This window comes from Bombus flavifrons, chromosome 6 (assembly GCF_040668555.2).
Source record: "Bombus flavifrons isolate JBK064 chromosome 6, iyBomFlav1_principal, whole genome shotgun sequence".
Taxonomy (NCBI): domain Eukaryota; kingdom Metazoa; phylum Arthropoda; class Insecta; order Hymenoptera; family Apidae; genus Bombus; species Bombus flavifrons.
In genome coordinates this window covers 1,555,538-1,578,884 of record NC_138447.1, presented here as the reverse complement: position 1 = coordinate 1,578,884, position 23,347 = coordinate 1,555,538, and the positions used below count along the sequence as shown (strand labels likewise).

Below are 23,347 nucleotides of genomic sequence, written 5' to 3'. Positions count from 1 at the left end.
AAATGTAGATTGTGCTATCTCTTGAAAGACAATCAATAAGATAACGGGTTGGTGTGGTTTTATATCAATAGCTAGTATTATATGTGTAGGTGATTATAAAATTGACCTGAGCCATATATTTTTCGTTTCGAGATATCTACGGTTTTGCGTCTGACGCATGAACTGAATTCAAACAACTAACTGCAGCGGCTCAATTTCTATTACTTTGGAAAAATAGTTTTAGATTATAACAAATAGACGCACCGCAAAGTAGCCATTAATAAATCCATCTTTTTTAGATTCTTGATAAGTCACTTTCATAATCATCGGCACATATAAAATTTATAAAACCCATGAAACCTAATCTTTGCGCCAATAATATTATCTGTGCTACGTTATTACTTCTTTCTTCGTGTTATCGTCGATTTACAAGTCGATATGGGTTCGATAATTGAGAAGTTTTGTTGGTGCAATTGTGCTCGAATCTTAATTGCGGCATATGCATGAATCTCAATCAGAAACAATTCCTATCTGTAATTTTATTCGCAATTATAAATTACCCAGAGAAATCATAGTTTGCAAATGCAACTACCTTATCTATACGTATCAAACTATTTTATTGTTAAACAATAAAACAGAACACTGATTCCACTTTGAATCACCCTAATCTCCCACGGAGGAAGGAAAACATCCCTAAATTTAAATATAAAATTGCAAGATCATCCAAGAGAAATATAAAAGAACGTTTTGAGCGATAAAATCACCGAGAGGGTTCTACGAGGACCGTCATTCTCGTTTGATATTTTTTCACCGGGTGCTCGTTGTACCGTCTTACGAAAGTACGCGCGTATATGCATCGAATATGGCCCGAAGAGACGTTCACCGTCGTATTTTCTATCGTAAAATCGCTGCGAACACTGTCGCAAGAACGGTCTCGTTCGAAACAGCCGCGATACTTAGAGCAGAACAAGAGCTCCGCTCTACGATTGCATCGACATTGCGGAGGCGAATGTCTCCGCGACTGGACTATCGTTCCACCGACAACGATGCAATCGAGGGCACCGATCGATGTTTCCTGCGAGGCTGCTAAAGACATAACGTTCTCATGTTTACGATACCTGGCCGCGACGATAATTCGCTGGGTAAGGGCGTACGTAGCCGCGCGAACGTATTATTCGCAGTTTGTTCGCAAGAATATGCTCGCGCGACAGGCGCGGCCTTATTCACCGTGCTGATACGGTTTTTACGAACATCGAACAATCCATGGCAAAGGTGTTACGTGTGTGTATGCGCCTTCGCAAAATTTCACACTCGTTTAAGTCTCGATTTTGTTCACGCGCGTGCGATTCCTCGGAGGTTGAGAATGACTTGATCTTTGGATTCGTGATCGAAAGGTCAAAGGAGGTATCGTCCAAGAATTATGAAGACAATACGTAGAAGAATCGTATATTCGGTGCGAGCTAGTATTTTGACTCGGATATAGCTGGATCCCAATTGTTTTATTCTAAGGCTTTTGAGAAGATTTAACCTTTGCATTACGAAAATTAGATAAAAGGCGTTATCCATGTACCACGAACATTCCATCATGGATAGATTTTAGTAGAAGAAATTATTCGTAATTAGTAATGGCGCATTATTCATAAGAGTTAGACAGACAAAGGAAATTTGAAAGCCTATAGAATATTTGATGAAAGTGGCCAGGAAGAATGTCTTTAGAATCGGTAGCACAATGCAACATTCTCCGGAACTCTCTTGAAATATGATATTTCTAGCTCACATTGGAAAGTAATATTAATTGCTCTCGTTTTTCACGATTCAAACGAGATGTAGACTGGCAACAAAGTAGCAGGGAAAGGCAAAGAAGATAAATGATACGGCAAACGCGATAAGAGTGTGAAGAAACAATAAAGGCCAGAAAAAGTGTTCCTGAAATATGATAGGCTAATAATATATCTTTGAATTGGATATTTGCGGTTTCTATTCTCTGTGTAAAGTACGAGTTAAACGAGAGAAAGGTTTCGCGAAAGGTCAATGCGAAAATTTGTGCCAGAGAATCGAAAGAAGTAAAAATAGAAAATCCTCCGGCAACTTGATATTTTCCGTATACCGTTCGAAAATAATCGAATGTCGTAACATTACATATTTTGGTACTGTCGTGTGCTATAAATAGACGGGGAGTAGCAGAAAAAAGATAAATGTAAAAATTGGAGTGAAATTATTGGACTAGATCTGGCATAACCAGTAAGAGATATAAATGATTTACATTTTACTTTTTTCGCATATATTTGTATAGATTCGTTATTTACAATTAACATTTATATTTAAATCATATTAGCATGCGATAAAGGATGTACGGAAAAAGGAGTTGTGTAAAAGCTGATGTATATGAGGTTTTTAAATAGGGAGAAAGGTTTAACGAATTAAAAACATAAAAGCATCGGTAAGATATGAATATCTGTATATTAAAAATTACACAAATTCCTAGAAAAGATAATTCACATTTACTAACTTTTCCCAAATGTTTTTTCACCCATCGATTTATCCGTCTGTATCAAAACATTCTGATACTTCCTGATATTTGAGACAATGCTGAAACAAAAGATCTAATATAATGTCTAAAATATCTAATACACAGAGAATCGATATATTTCTATTGGCTATAAAGTTTAATTAATCGAGTGTCAACGCAACGAAAGCGAGCCATGCATGAAAGAAACGAAAAGGCAAACACGAGAGAATTCATGTCTAGGAAAGAGAAAGGGTTCCAGCAGGCGTTCCTGGAACGTGGTATGGATGGCATCCTCGGAAGATAATACTGTATAGCCGCATACGTAGACGAGTACACGACGCGACGATTGTGCTCGCGTAGTCCGGCATTATAATGGATTCAAACTAAGGGTTTGTATTGAGATATCAGTATGTGGCCGGGCACCGGTAATGGCCTCCTGTTCTAAGAACCCACCTCCTGTGTATCCAGAGCAGATAGAATATGCACGGTACTCTCTCTTTCCGCGTGTGCAATGTGGGGTATAACTATCTATATATGTAACCGTGTAGCTGTAATCTCAGATTTCACCCCCTCTTTTCCTTTCTAACGATGCAAAACGGATTTTAATGTCGTTTATGGGAAACGCCGCAGAACATTATAACTGAATCATTCCGAAATCACCTCGAATTTAGATGAACTTTATTCCTCCCACATTTAATAGTTTATATTACTGTTTCTGTAGTATTATTCGGGCAATTCGTAGCTAAATTTCCCTGTATCTTTACTCTTGGAACACAATTTTCGTTCGCAAGGTATCCAGATCGCGCCTTCGAATAATTAAAAAAGATGATACTATCTTCGGCAAATTTCAAACATTAATCACATTTTACAAAAATGAACAAAAATGAAAGGGAAGATCTACAGTCGACGCTACGTTCCTAAAGTCTCACATTTCATAGATGTCGCGTGGAATCCAGGATTAGACTAGATCGAAATCGCGGATCCTTATTGAGATATCAGTGGGTGACTGCGGCAATGGTGGACCTTGATTCTCAGAAGCCGTTCATGTAGCGCGGCTCGCGTGCCCTTCTCGCTTCTGATACGCTGCATCGGTCTCTATCTCGGCATCATAACTTATAAACTTGCATTCATGAACGAAAAGGTGAGAGGGAGAGCGTGGTGCCGTAAATTCTGTGCCGTGTACGTGAACGTGTAGAATTAAAACTCGATACTATAACTCCTCGACAGATTTTTCTTTTTCCACCGACAGATCTGACGTTTACGCGTCGGCCCGCCGTTTGACTCAACCTTGATAAATATGAGTTGGAGCCCGCGCAATGCTAGGCTACAGGTGTGAACTCTTTCAGGATGCATTAAATCTTGCCAGGCGGAAGACGTCGACCGGAGGGATTCAACAGACGGACTGGCGGTGCTGCTGGATCAAGGAAATGAATTTCACCGGAATTTATTAGGGTTGCTGGAGAACGATCGCGTTAAGAGATCGTGCGAATGGTCGGGATCGGGATTATTCTGAGTCATGTGAGTCAGAATTGCTCGAGTTTGTGTGGATTTGTGAGAATTTGCGAGAAGTTTATGAGAAGAATCATTTGTGGAACGTTACAAAAATGTGATCAAGATTAGTGGGTTTGAACTTAGAAAAATATTTGGCAGAGGGTACTGATATCTATTTAAAATAATAAGAGATTCACGTTTTCAGATACAACTGCTAGAAGTAGTATCAATACACCAATTTGTCTATTATAGCATTTACGTCCAAGTATATTAAATTTCGTATCATATTTGATACTTTCATATGATTATAAAAACGTAATGCTCTGAAAATATAATGCAATATTTGATTTCAAAAAACGCTTCATTGGAAAATAAGGGTGTGCCAACACTCTCTGTAACCACTGCAATTCAGAGGCAGGAAGTACATGTTGCGACGAAGCAAAATCCTTTCTTTATTGAATATTAGGTTAAGTAAAAAGTTCTGAGCGTTTTTCGCTAGATGTCTTTAGTGAGCCATATCTCACGATGTGCACATCGCATCGAGTCATAGTATACACCGATTTCAAGGTGATATTACGCATCAAAAAGGTTCTTTGTCAGTTTTGTGTTCGGTGAAGCCAGTTGTGTGTTACAGCGTTCGAAAATGGAGATAAAAAAAGAGAAAATTCGATACATTCTTCAGTACCACTACGACCAAGGTGAAAAGGCGGAGCAGGCGGCCAAAAAAATTTGTGCTGTTTATGGACCCAGTACAGTATCGAATGCAACAGCAAAGCGGTGGTTCCAACGATTCCGTTCTGGTAATATGGACGTCGAAGATGAGGCACGCTCTGGTAGGCCAATCGTCGAAAATGTGGATAAAATCATGGAAATCGTCGAGTCGGACCGGCATGTGAGCACTTATTCCATTGCCCAGGAACTGAAGATTAGCCAGAAAACCGTTTGGAACCATTTGCATAAGGCTGGTCTCAAGAAGAAGCTCGACGTATGGGTGCCACATGAATTGACGCAAAAGAACCTTTTGGACCGAATTGATGCCTGCGATTCTTTGTTGAGACGTAACGAAATCGACCCATTTTTGAAGCGGATGGTGACTGGCGATGAAAAATGGGTCACATACGAGAACAACAGCCGAAAAAGATCGTGGTCCAATCGCGGTGGGCCGGCCCAAACGATCGCCAAGCGTGGATTAACGGCCAAGAAGGTTTTATTGTGTGTTTGGTGGGATTGGAAGGGAATCATCCATTATGAGCTGCTCCCATCGGGGCAAACACTTAATTCGGACCTCTATTGTCAACAACTGACCAGACTGAAGCAGGCGATCGACCAGAAGCGGCCAGAATTGGCCAATAGGAAAGGTGTTGTGTTCCATCAAGACAACGCCAGGCCGCACACATCTTTAACGACGCGTCAGAAGCTCCGAGAGCTTGGCTGGGAGGTTCTATCGCATCCGCCGTACAGTCCAGACCTGGCACCAAGCGATTATCACCTTTTTAAGTTTTTGCAAAATTTTCTTGATGGTACAAAACTGGCCTCAAGAGAGGCTTGTGAAAATGAGCTGGTCAAGTTTTTTACCAATAGGGACGAGGACTTCTTCAACCGCGGAATTATGAAATTGCCTTCAAAATGGACAAAAGTAATCGAACAAAACGGCGCATATTTAATCTAAATCGAATAATCTTGACTATGTTAATTTCATCGTCGAAATAAAGCGAAAAAGCGCTCAGAACTTTTTACTTCACCTAATATCTTGAACCCCGTGAAAAATGTTGTAGATCTTTAAAAGATTTATAGTCTATTAACCCCTTAACCTACGATTTACGTTCGAGAATTTTGGGCCGAAGACGTAAACAAGCTATTATATATAATATTATATATTATATTTGGCCCGATCATTGTACTACGGGCTATGCCCGTAATATTTACGTTTGGTTCGATCATCGTGCTACGAGCTATGCCCGTAGTTGTAGGTTAAGGGGTTAACTAATAGACTCATTCGTAGATATCTAACATTGATTATCATGGGAGGGCATTGTTTTTGTACCCAGAGCGAATGAAGAGAAATAGGGAATGAAGTACGGGAAGACAGGAGCACACGAATTTTGTAATGTCATTAAAAACAGAGGTCGCGACGAGAGGTGTAGCACGGAAGAAAAAAAATAAAGAAGAAGTGGAAAACAGTCACGAGCGGACGAGCCTCAGGTATCGTAAATCACTATCGACCTATTCTATTCAAATGAAACTCGTGTTCTCCCTCTGTGCAACGTCTTTTACTCCCCCCTACCGTTATTTCTTTCTCTGTTCGTACAATGTATCCATGGATTTTGTTTTACTTGGAATTCCTGCGTTAACGAAAGTATTAGGGACTTATCTGATATTCCGAGCTGGCCGATTACATTTGCGATTAAATTGAAGCCATTTGTTTTCATTAAAAGGGAGAGGACTAAACTATGTTGGGACACTACTAATGAAATCGCATAACCCTTTCATGGTTCACGTAACAAAATAACCTATGAACAAGTTTTAATGTATCATATATAATTCATTGCGTTGTCACCTGTTAGTTGACCTCGTTACGTTCTTTAGGATATTTTCGTGATTTTCTACTATTAAAAAATTTCTTACGATTAAGGAAGATCTTTGTAAAACAGTACAAGCTTTTTTGTTTATTAAAATTATCTTAGGAATATTTTGTAAGATACACGTATAATCCTAGTTTTAGATATTACACGAATAATAAAAAGACATAGAAAGCACAAGACATACATATATACAAAAGCTATTAAAAACAATCATGTGATCAAAATGCTAGTTACATAGTATGAGAAGGATCGGCTAGAACCGATAAGAGAAAAACGAGAGCAGAAACGCAGCGGTATAATAAAGGCTGATTCTAGGACTGAGAGAAATCATCCAAGGAAGACTTTCTAGCTAAGCCAAAAGCGTCCGTGATTTCGATCGTCTTAAATCGAGGAAACGCGTTCTGCGCGCGTATTCAAATTACCACCACCGCCGGATCGTTGGAGCGTGAGCACGAAAAACGAAAAGAACGAAGAAAAAGCTTTGAGAATCCGTCCATTAAACGTACGTAAAGGCCGGCCGTATGTAGGCGACTCGCGGACAAGAGTATCAAGCGGCCTAACGGTAAAGCCATGTATCGAAGAAACTCGGTTGCTGCACGACTGCCTACGTACTTACCCACCAGAGACACGTACGTATTACGTATATACCTTTGCATTAATGTGCGTGCTCGGGTGCGTGAGCACGGTCACTTACGCGTAGAAAATTCAACCAAACAAGAAAAAAAGCTAATTAGCACGAACGTTAAATCTTCGCGAATGGCCGGCTACCGTACATATTTTACGATCTTTGTAAAATAATGTGAAGGCATAACTGGACTAACATTTATACATACAAATATATGCGCACCAGTTAACATTGCTATCATCAGCAGCTCGCTTTGATTGTTCTGGAAATTCGTAAAATTCTTGAAATGTGATTTGCTCGTTGACCTACTTTGTTTCCAGCGAAATTTGTAATATAGTGTAAAATGTAAAATGTTGCAGTTTACAGAGACTATTTATATGGTTTTTAATCGTCGATGACACATTATGTCGTTAAATATTCGTATTTTTATCATATATAGTACATTAATTAAAGTTTATTTACTCAACGAATTTTCATTCACCGAAACTAGTCTTAAGATACATACATCTACGTAATTATTAACGTTTTTACCTTCGACCAAACAGTTTGGCAAAACGACGCATAAAAATAATTATCACATTTTAATAACTATACGATTTTTCAGGATGAGAAAAATAATTCTTGCGAAACCTAACACTGTACCGTGTAAGTAATATCGTCATCAATCTCTATCATTACGAACACGTTAATAGTATATATACATATTTATATCATAGAAAATACGTAGAACTTAGTGACATGAAAAAAAGAAGCTCCATTACCAACTTCCGTAACAACAGAAGAGTTTTCTGATAATTTTCTGATTAACAATGGGATAATAATCGCAAATGTCGCAACAAGAATTTATAAAAATGTTCTTTGTCTGCGTTTGTATTCATCCATTGTAATTTTCATGATTTTTACACTGTATAAACCAGAGAGTACGCAAGAGAGGAAACGATAGGTACAATGCAATCTTGAACGTTTGAAAAAATTGCCGACATTGATATCCCTGGCACGCGTTACGTGATTAACAAGCTCTTGATGTTTGCAGTTTCACGTCTAACTCGAAAACGCATGCATTCGCGGTTATAAAAGTAGAACGAGGGGAAAGCCAATTACCGCAAGCGTTTCATTCGTACAAGCGTGAACATCCTCCTCGCGTTAGTTGCACTATCATGAAAGTTAACAAACAATTTGATCGGTTGATTCGATATCCGACGCCCGATTTAATATGATTAACAGGAATCAAGGTAATAAGAGTTGAAAGCAACGATTGACGCAGATGACGTACTGATTATTTTTACGGAATAACTCTGCCGAAACATTTTGAAAAATTAGATTTTAGCCGAAATGAACAGGAAATCCCATTTTGTACAATAAAATATATGATTTGATCTAATTTTAATGTAAAATTTGTGCAACCGTTAATAATTGTACGTAAAAGTTATATTCTAATATATAATATTTAACTCGCGTATTAATCATAAATGACATTCAATTTTTATAATAATACATTCTTATTAGATTGTCCTAGATAAAATCAATTTTACCATGTAGTCGTAGTAAACAGAACGATTGAGAGAAAATTAACGAGCGATTATCATAATCTTGATTAATTACTCTTGTCACGCGTCCACGAAACCCGTTACGTTTAATACTAGAAGAGAAAAATTCAACGACAGAGGCCCTTGTAATTACGAAACCATCGAGGACGTGACACGGCTGTAACGTTCGCGACGATCGTAAACGAAGGTTACGAGTTTCCACAGACGTTAGCGAATTTTTCACCGATTATTCTTTGCCTTTCCATCGAGTCGTACGCGAAAATAGGATTTATGGACAACTCGCGAGCGCGTCAAACGTTTCGCACGATCAGACGTGAAAAAGAAAGGCTGATTATGATTACCATTAGAGGGTTTTACAGTGTAAGAGAAAATATAATCTCTACGGTATAAGCGCAGTAATGTTAAATGAACACCTCCAGGCCGCGATAAAATGATGATTCTTCCAAGAATTTGCAAACTCTGAAAATATTTTATCGCGCCTAAAAGGACATGAGCGATAATTAATTTTTCTGAACAACCACGTTGCATGTGTTTTCTTAGATTTACATAATTTGCTTAAGACGTTAACCTTTGGATACTGCTGATTCGATGTTATTAAAGTTTGATATTTTCCAAACTGCCAGTATTTATGTAATTAATTTTGTTCTTCCGCAATAAGCAATTTACCAACATGCACAGTCGAGTAGTTGTATATTTTCCTTGATAGTAATGTTATTAAACCACTCGAAGATTTCTGTTTTCTCTGTGTTTGCAACTATTACTTTATAAACAAAATCAAAATTTTTAAATGTATGCAACGAAAAAATGATATCAACGAAATGCTAAAAACACGTTGCCGAGTAGAATGACGAAACACGGTGAAATATGTATGGCATTCGTCAACGAGTGAAGAAATTCCATCATAGCATGGAGATTTTGCTGAACTTTCTTTCATGAAAACGGTACCTACTCGCGCAAGGAAAACCGTTCTAACAAAAACAGCGCGTCGTCATAAAATGGTAAAACCACAACACACTGTGGTAACTATGACGTGGTAACTATTTTGCATTTAAGGCTGTTATGAGAATAAGAGAAGGAAGTGCAACGATATCTATTTACTTTTAATCATCCACTTTATCGTCCAATTTCACTAAGAAAATAAATCTAACAAAATTTTAAAATTGAAGAAGGGAAGAATGCAACTACAATTAAAATTTACGCGTGAACTCGATCGTCATTAAAAATGTTTTCCAAATACCTTTTCTAGTGCTTTCCCTCTATAATATTTGCGCACAAAAAAAACTGGATGTTTTTTCGAAATTTAGAAAGTCGACTTTCATACAATCTCTGTAGTCCACCTACCAACTAAAAGTTAATAGAAAAACTTTGTCCTTTCTACTCACGTACGCTAATTTCAAACTAAACGTTGTTCGTCGATTACGTACTGGCATTCAACTAATAATGCCGCCCATTACTATTCCGTTCAGGTCGTGGCTTGAACCTTCGTCTCTCAGTTCGAGTACGAAGACGTAAAAACAAAATCAGAGAAGCAAAGAAAGCGGAGAAGGGAAGAAAAAAAAGAGAAAAAGGAGAAGAGGAAAAGGTATACGGAGGAAAGAAAAGAAAAGGAAAAAGAAAAGAATGTAGTAGGTACGGGACAAAAGCATGAATGGACGAACGGTCCCGCGACGATTCTTAATTATGTTTGCATGACGCGTGAGTAGTTACGGATAATGTTAGGGCAGACTTGGGTAATTGAAATGCACCCGCGTAACGCGGTGTAACAGCTACTTATTGTTCCTCGTTGGTGCATGCACTTTTGCTCCTTCTATCTTCCTCATCCGGATATGCGTGAAACGGTCGCTGCTATCGCGGAATCCGGTCGCACTTGGACGTCTTACGTTCGAACGTCACAGAACATTAACCGTAAGTATTACTCACCGACCTATTCGCACGCGCATATTTGAGGTCTGGCTATTTACCTATATGCTTTCTAAAGATGATACAGGCTGCAAGAGCCGCGCGCGCGTCTTGCATCACGAAACTATTCATTCGATCAATTAATTGATTTTCCAACGTTATTAATGATCCTTTCCTGACGCTTGAAACCTACGAGAGCTGCTCATTAACCTCGATCGGCTGGTGTATCTCGTATATTTCGCACACGTGTTCTGCGAATATCTTTTTTCACGTGATATAATTATGTTTGATGGTCAAACGACGCATATCAATAGGTAAATTCATTTTCAGTGGCGAAGTGTAAGGTTTGCGCTTAAAGCGATTGTGGTAATCGATTGCTTGAGTTTTGAAATGGAACTTGAGAACATTACACGACGATGTGATGCAATTATGTTTGGAAAAATGAATGCGGCAGACAAGCTGTGTAGAAGGTTCATTAAAATATGTTGCGACCATTGTTTCTAGTTTAATTAGCTTAGTTAAACTGTGAGAGAATTCACTCGGTTCGACGAAGCATCTTACAATTAGTAGCACAATCACACAAGGTAACAGTAATTGCAATGGATTTATGAAATTTTAGTTGTAACGATGTAAGTTGGAATTATTCTATTTGAAATACATACATATTTAGGGAAATACAATCTAAATTGGAAGAGAGAAACGTTATTTTAGAAGATTTGCTGGCTGGCAATGAAAGTTATACCTATTATGTTAATTAAATATCGAAAGAAGATTCTAAAGCATCTAGACACGAAATTTTCTAATATTATCTTGTATTATACATATTTCTTCATATTTCTTTCCAGTCAATAAATTGTTAGTAGTAGCAACGGATGTAGGCATTGTTATATAGAATATCTGGTAAATTAAGCAAAACTATACTTAAGATAACAAGTAAATAGTCATCTCACGTAATTATATGTACTTACTAAGTAATAGCGAGCTGTTCCTAGGAAATAAATTATTCAGTTATGTATAAAATATAGTTTCTCCACCGAGAAATTCGCCGTTATAAAAGTTCGAAACTATGCATAAAGCCATCAAACAACTTTTCTAACATAGAAACCGCTACAGAAAACACAGAAAATTATAAAACCAAAGCTAAACGAAAGTTAAATACTGTTTAGTAGCTTTCTTGTAATTCTTTCTTCTAACCTAAAAATTTCATTAAAGCAATAATGTCCACAGTATATGTTTATAAGATATTTTAATCAACTGGTAGTTTTCTAAAATCATGACATCTATTAGACACTACATATAGTGATATTCCATCGAAAATGGAAAATTATTCCATGAAAATTTTCAGCGCAATAAATAACTAACCAACGAGGCATATTTTACAAACTGAAACTTATTTGAAGCATTCATTAATTCTGGTATACGAGGATCACGTGAAAGGGATAAAGCAACGATGCTAGCTTCCAAGTAACTAGGAATGGATTTGTTAACATCGAATTAGCGTCTGAAATCCGTTTATGAGATGCAACCACGCGTACGCGAGCGTTTTGCTGGGGTCAATTGTCGGCAAGAATTCCGTGTAATCGTATAAGATGAAAAGGTGTACGTGTAATAAACGAGGTGAAAGTAAGAGACGGGCGCCAACGTAGTCTAGATCGAGACAACGAAACCTTGAGTGTATCTCGATTCGACGAGCAACAACGTATCGTAAATGATCACACGCGGTATTAGACGGTATCTTATTGTCGTTGATTCCTGCAATTCCTTAATTAATAACTCTGTTATCTCACTACATACGACGTTGACAAACACGAATCTACTGAATGACTGAATAAACACACAAATGGAGAGTACGAATTGTCCCCTTATACTCCTTTGATAATACGAAATTATTATTAAACTCTTCATATTTTTTAACTAGTTTTCAATATTCGACATTTTGAATCGACAGATACCCAAATTACCAATATCTAGAACACTGCATTGTGTCCGTGCAAAGTCCTTAACTATCTACTTTACCACCTTCATTGATTCCCAGTAGTAAGGGTCAACGAAAAATGCTCGTCCACTAGAACACAGACATTCCACGCAGCTCGAAGAAGCTATCGCGATTTATCCTCGCTTAGGACATAAGCATCGCAGAAAATAAAGTGGAACAACGGTCCATTCTCGCGGATCGGGTATTAAGAGCGTGTGCACACACGAAGCGAGCAAATCGTTCTGCAGGACGGGAATCCCCGGGAGGTAAGAGCGTTGTTGGTGCGCTGCTCGCCGTGGCAACAAAGTATATTTTAAAGGCGGTACCACGAGCCGAGAGGAGAAGAACGGACGAGGTTGAGCGACAAGACAAAGAATATCAGCTCGTAATGGCCGCTGTAAATTTCGCGTTACCGAGGCCGAAACGATACACCGGCCGACAGACAGACGGATGGACGTTCACGTACGACACAACGCGTAAAGGGACGCGTTCGTTCCCAATGCGGTGGGGAAGAGATTGTGAGAAACGCAAACTGAGGACCATCTTCTCGTAATCTCTACTTTCTGCCGAAATCCATCGACCATCAAGGATATACCTCAATTCATTAACTCTACCATGGCCCTTGGATCATTTTTAGGCAGTCCTGTTTTTCTTTTGTTAAAGGATTCTCTATTTTTCAAAGAAATAGTAAGTCATCATTAACGTAACCTCTCCTATTAGATACTAGAAGTGATATTTAAGGAATAAAATGATAAGGAAAGTTTCATTTTCTATAAAATTCAGAAATGCTTTTCTCGTGGAACAAGAAGGCGGTTGGGTGGAAAAAATTTCAACCACCATAACAGGATTAAGTAGGAATAATTCCCCGAAGGCGTTGCACGGGCCGCGATAATTCCACGGCGAAGGACACCCTCGAGAGCCGGCTTCTTGGGCGTCTTTTTGCGAACAAGTGTCACATGGACGCAATGCGGTTTGTCTGTGACGTGTAGTATCGATACATGTCGAAGATATTGGGTTTTGTGAGTTTTCCGAACGACGTTTAATGTTAGCGTCAACGTATGGTAACGATATGTTTAATATAAGGAAAAAATGATGGGCGGATCAATTGAGCTTTTGAATAATGGAATCTTGATTACTGTAATTATGTGTAATTACAGAAAATTAGCATTATGATCGTCCATGTTCCATATTTATTTAAGAAATTAAAATGGGTGGTATTTTGGTTAATGGTTCCTTGACTGACCGTGTTCGGAACTTGATAAATTGCCCATTTAAATCATTTTATTTCTGAATAAAATATATCTTAAGATCCCAAATACCGATTAAAACATAGTATGAATATTATTTCAATAATTTTTTACTCGGCACTTAATATATTACATGCAAATATTCAATTATATGCGTTTAAACAGCCGAACTAGAATATATAAGATGAGTAAATTAATGAATAAGATTGAAATGAATGAATTAAATTTTAATAAAAATATATATAGGTACTCTGCGACAATATTACTAAATATCAAAATCATAATTGCGTTTATCATAAATTAACGTCAAAAATAAATCAATCGTTGCTAGCACACATTCAATTCGCCAAACTATCTCATCGTATCTTTATCACGATTTTCTTGCAGCCAATATCCAGGTATATCGCTCGTATTCATGCAACTGGCGTTTCAATATCATTTCACACGCGGTGAGTCGTGAGAACTCGCGTGTTTTCAAGTTCCTTAGAAGCTACTTGCTGCTTTCTTTCTTTTTATCGTTCCCTCCTCCTCTCTCGGTCGAGCCGATCGCCGCGCGTAACTTTCTCGATGCGAACCGGAGAAATATCAAGGGGCGATCGACCTTTGAAAAGTTGCCTTTCGAAAATCGGCGCTCTCTAGCCTCGGCAAAGCCTCGACCTCGCTCGATTTATCTCTCTACTCCGCGGCATATAAAACGCCTGTGTATTGATCATTACTACTATTTGCGTCAATGCTGACCACCCACGTGCACGCACCCGAACGCTGATTAATGCCTCCGATTTCGGGCTCCAGATCGTTGCTAGATCGTTGTAGATCGCGGCGGGCCGACACGCGAGCTGGCGTCACTTTTGCTACACGTACCGACGTACCGCTCGATCGTAACGGTTGTGCAAGGCCTCGCGCAACCACTTTTCAGGCCTCCGCGATACGGCCTTTCTACTGGTATTTAAAGATGCCATTGATATTCGTCAGTCAGCAATAAAATCGGGCGTTAGCCGATTTAATTTATACGAATAACGACAAACTACCTTACCTCATTTCATTTGACGAGGAACAGGGAATTTTAGCACCATTCTTTTAATCGGGTCTGATAATTATGTTAGCATATGACACGACAAACATAATAAATATAAATAAATATGATAAATCCAGTTTTGATTTTCTTATCTTAATGTTATTTTATAATTAAGAAATATTCTGTCAACAGACATAATTGAAAATGAGAGAAGATATAAGCCCGTTAAAAGTAATTTACAAATTAACAAATTTTTGTAAAAAAGAAACCTAAAATACAGCTATTAAAGCGAACAGTATTTTAATATCGTCCATAGTTCATCATAATCTTTCAGTAAGCATTACAGCATTATGACAAGCAATATTTAATAAAATTTAAAAAATACGCCAGTACTAAATATCACGTGATCACTTTTCAAACCTTGGTCAAATGACCTTCTTACTGGTGTCTAGAGATACCATTGATCTTCGGTGTGGTTAATACCACAAACTCAGTCAGCATTCGAGTGGATTTATTAATATCATGTAAATCGATACGACTTTTCGTTTTGTCTTGAAATCGAAGCGATGATTTGCGAATTTCGTATGGAATAATGGGTAATAAATGTTTTTCGAATTTCATTACTTCCAATAAAAACAATTTCATTTAAGTTTAAAAAATTAATGATGTTTGACTATGAAAATTGAAAGGCGATATTTGTGTAAAACTCAAACGATAATAAAGCCTCGACTATTATACTTTCTCGGGTCAGAATGATATAATTCCAAGGTACACGCTAGATTACGTCGGTGATAATAACTACTGAAATGATTCTCTCGTGCGTTAATTTCCCAAATATGTATTTCCAAGCAAAATTAGATACGAAAAAAAAGAGTGTTAGGAAGCGAACAATTCTATACTATGTTCTCGATTCGTTATGAACACATTTCTTTTACTTTCTACATAGACCCTATGCGCGCTAAAAGAATCTTAAAATACGCCTAGATTGCAAGATTGCTATTTATTGAAAACTGTTCCCTCATTCTTTCATTTACTTATAAAGTATCAAGCGAAACAGCATTGTTTCGTATCTTTTAACAATCATATTCGAAGCAAGTATAACGACTCTGGTAAATATTCTGATCAGTGGTATACGTATATCGATGTATGTACATATATCAATGAATCTAGCGTTGGTAGAACGAAAAATCGACAAATCTCACGTATGTAAATCGGCATTGTTCGCAGGACGTTGCAATGATCGCTGTATTGTGCCGTATGCGTGTAAATCCGTGCAACCCAACTGAAAAGTTCGCAACGTTCGCCGGAGAACAAAGGGGGTAGACACCTGAGTAGCACGCGGGGAAACGTGGTTCCGTCGGTGCACTTAAACATTTTTTCGTTGGAATAATACCGGCGAATTCTTTGGTCCGTTTGGCCCCGAAGCAGCGTAAAGAACGGAGGGTGAAGAACGAGCAAAAGGGCGAAAGGGGACAGGCGCGATGCGGTTCCAAGAAAGTCGAGAAGGTCACCGCGAACTCTTTCTCGACTACCAGAAACCAATGAAACAATGAATCTACCGAAAGAATCCACTCGAACTTTTGTTCTTACTATTATTTTACTCGAACAGATGGTTTAAAAATAACTAAAAACGACGATCACACAACTGTGCCAATTTCTTAAAAAAAAAAACGGTTTGATATTTTTATTTTGATATTAAGATACTGATTAGTTAAATCTATATATGTCAAGTTTTCTATTATCTGTAAGTCTTTTAATCCAATTTCGTATCTGTTCTCTATAAAATTCGACTAAAAAACATTTTATTATAGGCATAATTATCTTTTGTGTATAAAGCAGCAAAGACCGGATTTAGATAAATCATTGGTATTTCGTGAGGCAAATAAAATTTTAAATGACATACATTAAACAAAACATTTAATTCGAAGAAGATATTCTGATTTAGAAATGAGAAATAACTAGGCTCCAGCGTCTTATTCAGAACGCCTACTTGGTCTTTCCTGTCTATATAGCACCGCGTGTCTTCAGAGTCTGACAATACCTTTGTGGCGGCACTCGACAGCGCAAATATCACCACTCAACACTAACACCAGACAACGGCAGCGCAGTGGTTAGCGGCTTAGGTTATGAACGTTCGGGACCTGGGTTCAAATCCCGGCGCCCATAGTCCGATTTTTCTTCCACATCATCTAAATAAGAAGAAAATACAGCAGTAACCCCAGCAGCGACATCTACAGCCAGCAACTACAATTATCACGGACAACACTTTTACACCTCAGCTTGTTTACGTTGCGTCCTCTGAATACCATGGAAAATCCACTACTTCTTTCATCGCTGACTTCTATCTGTTTTTCCTCATATTACCAAGCGGTGCTTTCTAACTATAAGATATAAATTATTTCTCTAAATATCAAAAAATGAATTACTACGAATATATTTGCTATTCTTATGAAAATTTCCCTAGTCCTCTTATTTCTGAAAATACAGATTTCTGTGATAAAACATAACATTTACCATTCCCTGAGCTCCGTGCATCGTCTACTCAGGATCCAAATCGTTCGAATCGCCGTTCGAATTCGGTCACGCTCAGCTACGTGCAACTCATTCAAGGACTCCGGTTATATCGTTTATCAATACGGTCTAAGAGAACTCTATTAATAAACACCGCGATTTTCTTTTCCCCGTGCCTCGACAACGGTACTCCTCTACACTAAGACGCGCGAGATCGTAATTACAATCTCGCGACTCCAGTTATATAACAAACGCGTCTAACGTTTCGATGTTGCGTATCTCTTTTGTTCCTCCATTACATACTATGCGTCTGTTTAACACTAACTAAAATGTTAGACAAAGGTCAACACGCGAAAACAAGCTACGCGGATAGCGTTCTTTGCATCTCGTGGTGACGCGGTACGCACCGTAAAAGCGCGATCAAAAATAAACGATGAAGAAAAAAAAAACGAAGTCGAATCCGCAAAAGTCGCGTCATGGAAACGAGTCTGGTGCAATTACTACGAGGCCTGCTATCCTCGGACCAGGAACGAACGACCAACCACGCCCTCGCTAATGCGAGACCGGGACAGGATTTCGAATTGCCTCGGCAAGGACATCAACTATATACAACATCCGACACAAAGACCGGCTAGTGAGATTTTTAATTACACCCTGTTTACGTGGTCAGCCGCGAGAGAGTATGTCTGACTGCCTGTTTGTATGTCTGGCCAGCTCTAACCGTCTCTTCTCCGACCAACCGATTTATGATGTACGAGCGCTATTCACCATGCTTAACTCAAGTTTCGACGATCTCCTTTTCGGATAATTATCCGGGTGTTTCGCGGTTGTTCGTGAACATGGAATTCCGCAAAAGATCCGTGTTACGTAGAAAAAGTTGAGTATGGATATGGTGAATCACGGTATGATGAAATAGACTTCTTTTTGACGTATACTTTAGGTGTGAGAAAAAGTTTTGCAAATGGTTGCGATGAACCATGATCGTGTTAGATCGTTTTGTATTCTATGGACATTCGTAATGTTGCAAACATATATTATGCGTAGTTTGAAAATATTCATTTTTCAAATTCAGGATCGTATTTATAAATACGGTGTTTAAATAAAAGGTATATCAAACGAAGGTCGTATGAATCAGGAAAGTATTTACGCTCCTAAAAATCGTAGCGGACAACGTACGCACCTGTGTTGTGTCGCTGTTTTATGAGTAATTTTACGAGCACAATAAGATACAATTTTCATTATAGGCAAAAAAGATACGCGAAAGAAGCTTGTACGGATATTGTAAAAGTGTTAGAATTGTATATCTATTTAAAACTGTAGAAGGTAACACATAAAATAATAAATGATAATAAATTAAAAAATAAAATAATAAGTGATGTGTATCTAATTAAATGATAATAGCGGATATTGAGAAAGCTTAATAATGCGTATTATGACGTAAACACTTCAATGCTATCACGCAACATCACCAAAAGTCTAAAATAGGGTTAGGAAAAGATGAATACGTTATAGGAATCATCACCGTTAGATGTATATGCAAAATGGATCACTGAATGTACTAACGTTAAATATTAATGTATAAACGCAAATGTAATTATAACTACCATGGTAAAATATCGCGTAAAAGAGACCGACACAATTCGATACACACCAAATCGATAAATCTATTAACATAAACACAAACAGAGTAGATACTTTATTATTCTTCAAATTTCCACAGTAACTTTGCCAATGATTGATCGAGTGCAAATGTCAAAGTGAATACGGAATGAAGTATCGTATTCAAGAAGAAGGAATATTTTAATAGGAACAACACTCCGTTCTGACAGTTCGTTAAATGACTTTAAGAAGGCTGAAAACATCGATAACGTACAACTAGGCAGTCTTAAAAGAAAACTTTATGCGCGCAATTGAAAGACGAAGGTGGCAATGCAGAGTAGCGAAATTTTAGATATATCTAATACGTGAATATGGTAATGTAAAATTCATGTCGTCGGGCTTTACAGACCTCTTTCATGAATACATAATTCTATTACAGAATATACGCATTAACCACTCGATGAAATGGAGAAAAAAATGATTTGAGAGGCGAGATAAAGCAAGCCCACACGTGAAATAATTGTCCGCGATATAAAAGCGGAACAACGATACAAATTTCCTATGAGTGACATATAGAGAAGTGTAAAACAGAAATAGGTCGAACAGTTACGCACAGCTCGAGGAAGAAACTTCAAAGAAGAACTGCAATTACGTCTTTTTCGACCGAAGTAAAAATAAGTTGTGAAAGCGAAATTCCTGACCGCTTTTTATTTATTATTATCTGCTATATATACTATACTATTACCTGCTATCTACAAAGAAAAAAAGAAAAACACCGACGAGCAACAAACAATTTTAGCGACTACATTACACGTCAAGTTTATCGTCAAGTTATCAAGAATGAAAGGAACCAGATAAAAAGGAATGGATTAACCGTTCTCCCCTATCAATTCTCACCTACCGCTTTACCTCGATTTTGTGTACATAACCAGATAAAAATTCTGTATGCTTTGAAAATAATCCGAATGTCATGTCAACCAGAATATTATAACTGAAAGAAAATGGCAATTTTTATATCGAGTATCCCGAGGAAGTTTTAAATTAATAATTAAATTTTTTATCGAAATGAATTATCTATTTACTCTGCTTTATCCTGATCGAATGAAATAACAAATTAACCGAATTAAATATTGCAATTACAAAAGTATAACAGTAGAGAAAACTTGACCCTAGTTGGTCGAGAGACATCTAATTATGTGATTATATTATGACCGGTAATTGGTACAGTCGTAAAACAAAAAATGCATCTCCTAATGAAATTTCGAGATAGAGAAACAGCACATTTTGCTTCGTTTTTACTGCAAAATTTTCCATTACGTACCAGCTGAGTGAATTTCTCGTATCTGACTATCAACTGTTTAGTTGTAGTAGATTCGAAAGTTAGCCTTCCGCGCGACCGTCTCCGACTGTTTGTGTCTTTCTACAACAGGGCCGTATCTAGTTAAACAAACTGGGACAATGCGTTCATAACAGCGAAACTGCATTTTCATCAGTCTGCGCGAAAGATAGTTGTATTGAATAATTTCAATTATACTCAACCTCGATTAAATTGTAGAACAAACACGTCTATTTTGACTCGTAGGAAATTATGAAAGAAGAACGCGACGTTCATTTGCATAAAATTCAAAAGACACTGGATGTATTTTGAGTGACATATTATTCAAAATAATTAATATGAATTTACGTGTAGCTTTTGTTAATAAAAGTCTATTTTTTACCAAAATAAAATTTATGAATTACATAATATTAAATGAAGTATAGATTTACAAATATCTTCAATTCGTAACAGCATTGATAATGAATTATGTTAGTCGTTTAAATGAAGCTCAATTGAATCATAAAATATGTATACAATTACTTCAGAAAGAAGTACACTAGTAGAAATACTAATAAAAGAACACTTTAAAAAGAGAAGTACGAGTATGGAAATTCGATTTGAGTAATGAAACTGCAGTTGTATGAAAATGCTACATTAATCGTAAAATTTCTAACGCATATAGCAAAACACATGATGATAAAAATTACGTGTTTGTACTTTATATGCAGGTATATATTATTTACAATACACATGTCTGTATGAGCACGAAAACGTTCGTCGAGGAACAAAAATATTATGCAAGGTGTTTCCTAGAATCCTGGCTTTTATCCATCGGTGTAGATATTCCAGTCAGACAAATTTATCTCGCTGATTTGCAAATACATCTCGAGAAGCAGCAATTTTAGAGACAACTAACGAAAGGACAGATGTTACGTATGGACACAACTTTAATCTTCGCGGAAAAATTATCCGGGTCCTCGTTGACAGGTCGACGACGTTTTTGCTCATTATCGTCAACCAGCCGGCTTAGAATGGCATTTCACTTATAAAACACCCGTTGCCTTTAAAGTGGCTCGCTTAAATTAATTCTAATTGCCGTGCGTACGCCTTGCGTGCTAATAAGTTTTACCTCAAAGAGCCTCGAGAGTTTTGTCAGAATTCACTATTAAAAATCGCGTGAGTCCGTTATCCTATTGTTTTCGGAGAATAGCTAATTTTTGAGAACAATCATTAGTCAGTAAACTATAATATATTTTGTAACGTTTTATTAATTTTGAATAATGTTTCATTATCCTAGATTAATTAAAATAGATAGAAAGAAAATAAATATCGTGACTTCTTCTTCCAGTAAAAAATTTTAATGTTGTGTTTATTGTCCTACTGATTTGTAGCTTATAATTATATCTCAATTGAAATTTTATCTTTTATTCTATCTTATTATACCTTATTTTATTTTATATAATGAAAATATATTGTTGTACATCTTGAGTATCGAGTTAATGTATCAGTTAAAGTTATAGCATGTAGTATAGTAGCGGTTACAAAATTTGCGCTTAATTATAATTGTATTCATGGCGAGGGTACTGTACGTTTAAACAGTGTCAGCTTTGGCGCGAATTCTCTCCCTACTATTACGTACGTATTCAGAACACAACATCTAATTCAAAACATTACTTCGCGTACAATACAATTTCTTAAATCTATTTTAGGAAAGGATTTACATTTACGATATTTTTATTTAAAATTTGATAGTATATTAGCGTTTTTTTCTGACTGAGTAACATTATAGTCTAACAAAATTTGACTTTCTTGAAAAATTAATATGATATTTACCTTTACTAACCCAAGAAATATCTTATAAATGAAATACAATTCTACATTCCTCAAAAAGTTAGATAAATAACAGGAAGCAATTATATAATTAAGATTTATTCGATTTGAAATAGCTATTCAAACGCAATATACACACGCTCAAACTGTTATTGAACGTATCTATCCACATTTTATAGCTCGCAGCAAGTAAACAAAAACAAATAGCTCACCGTCTCCACCATGTCGAAGCCACCACTGTATACCATCGTCGTATTCGTCGGTGATACTCTTTGTGCTATTACACTTTTGACGATTTTTTCTCCGTCTGCCTATTGACGCTGCCTCGAAGGGTAGCAGTCGATCTCTCGAATCGAACAGAGAGATCGACTCACTCGCTAGAGTAGCTCCAGTCTTCACGTGAATGTAACGCGCTATGTAAGATTCGCTGTATCGCCTTCTCACCCAATGTTTTGTTTTCTTCGACTCACTTATCGTTTCTTTTCTTCACCTTGTTCAGTCTCTGTCTCTTTCTCTGTTATGTCTCGTTCGCTATGTTTCCTCGCGCGTTTACTAACCTCCTCCACTTCTTGAGGACTTCGTTTGCCGCGTGCGACTGACTGACTGACCGAACAGCGAACGCGCGGTCGCCGCGAACGAACTTCGAATTCGAGCGTATCGAACTTAGCCGAGCCTAGCCGAGTTTCATCGAACACGACTCGACCTACTATCGTGCGCGCGCCTCTCTCGCGCGCCTTCCTCGCAAAACTTCCGACAATCCTTACGTACTGGCACCCTCTGCGGAACCGATCTATTCCTCTGGGTCACTTGAACGATTATCTTTAGAAGCTTCCTCTTCCTTTCTTATATCTCACCCCTTCCGTCCAACCGCCAATTTCAACGTGATAACCTCGAGAAAGTAGCGAGTACGGTACATTCACTTGACATATTCACGTGTTTTTGAGGTTCTGTCAACTCACATATCACTTGATTTTCAAATTTCTTCAAATTACACTTATGTTATACGACAATTACACGAATTCGAGGTAGGCGAAGGTACTTGTTCAGTCGATTATAGCGATTTATACGCGTGGCATATCTCGAGTCACCTTTGGTATGACTGGTCTGAACGAACGGCGCGGGACGAGTTCGTTCAAGCCGTCGACACGACCTACTAAAGATTCCTGCGCATGCGCAGTATTCTCTCCGTTTTTACCGATGATTCTACAACCGTAATTTCT

At 37.6% G+C, this 23,347-nt stretch overlaps 1 protein-coding gene across 3 annotated transcripts in view; it reads right to left on the bottom strand.

The window, feature by feature from the left end:
- The window catches only part of Ets98B (DNA-binding protein Ets98B), a 58,321-nt gene extending 35,083 nt beyond the window's left edge, over positions 1-23,238 (bottom strand). Inside the window, exons 1-2 of one of the 3 annotated variants that reach the window (XM_069114717.1) lie at positions 22,340-23,238; positions 20,301-20,399 (exon numbers count right to left, since the gene is read on the bottom strand). In XM_069114717.1, the coding sequence (XP_068970818.1) occupies positions 20,301-20,399; positions 22,340-22,375 (135 nt within the window). In that variant the 5' untranslated portion in view covers positions 22,376-23,238. The remainder of the gene's footprint in view (positions 1-20,300; positions 20,400-22,339) is intronic. The other 2 variants (XM_069114718.1, XM_069114719.1) reach the window with 2 other exon arrangements.
- Between the last annotated feature and the right edge of the window lie 109 nt (positions 23,239-23,347).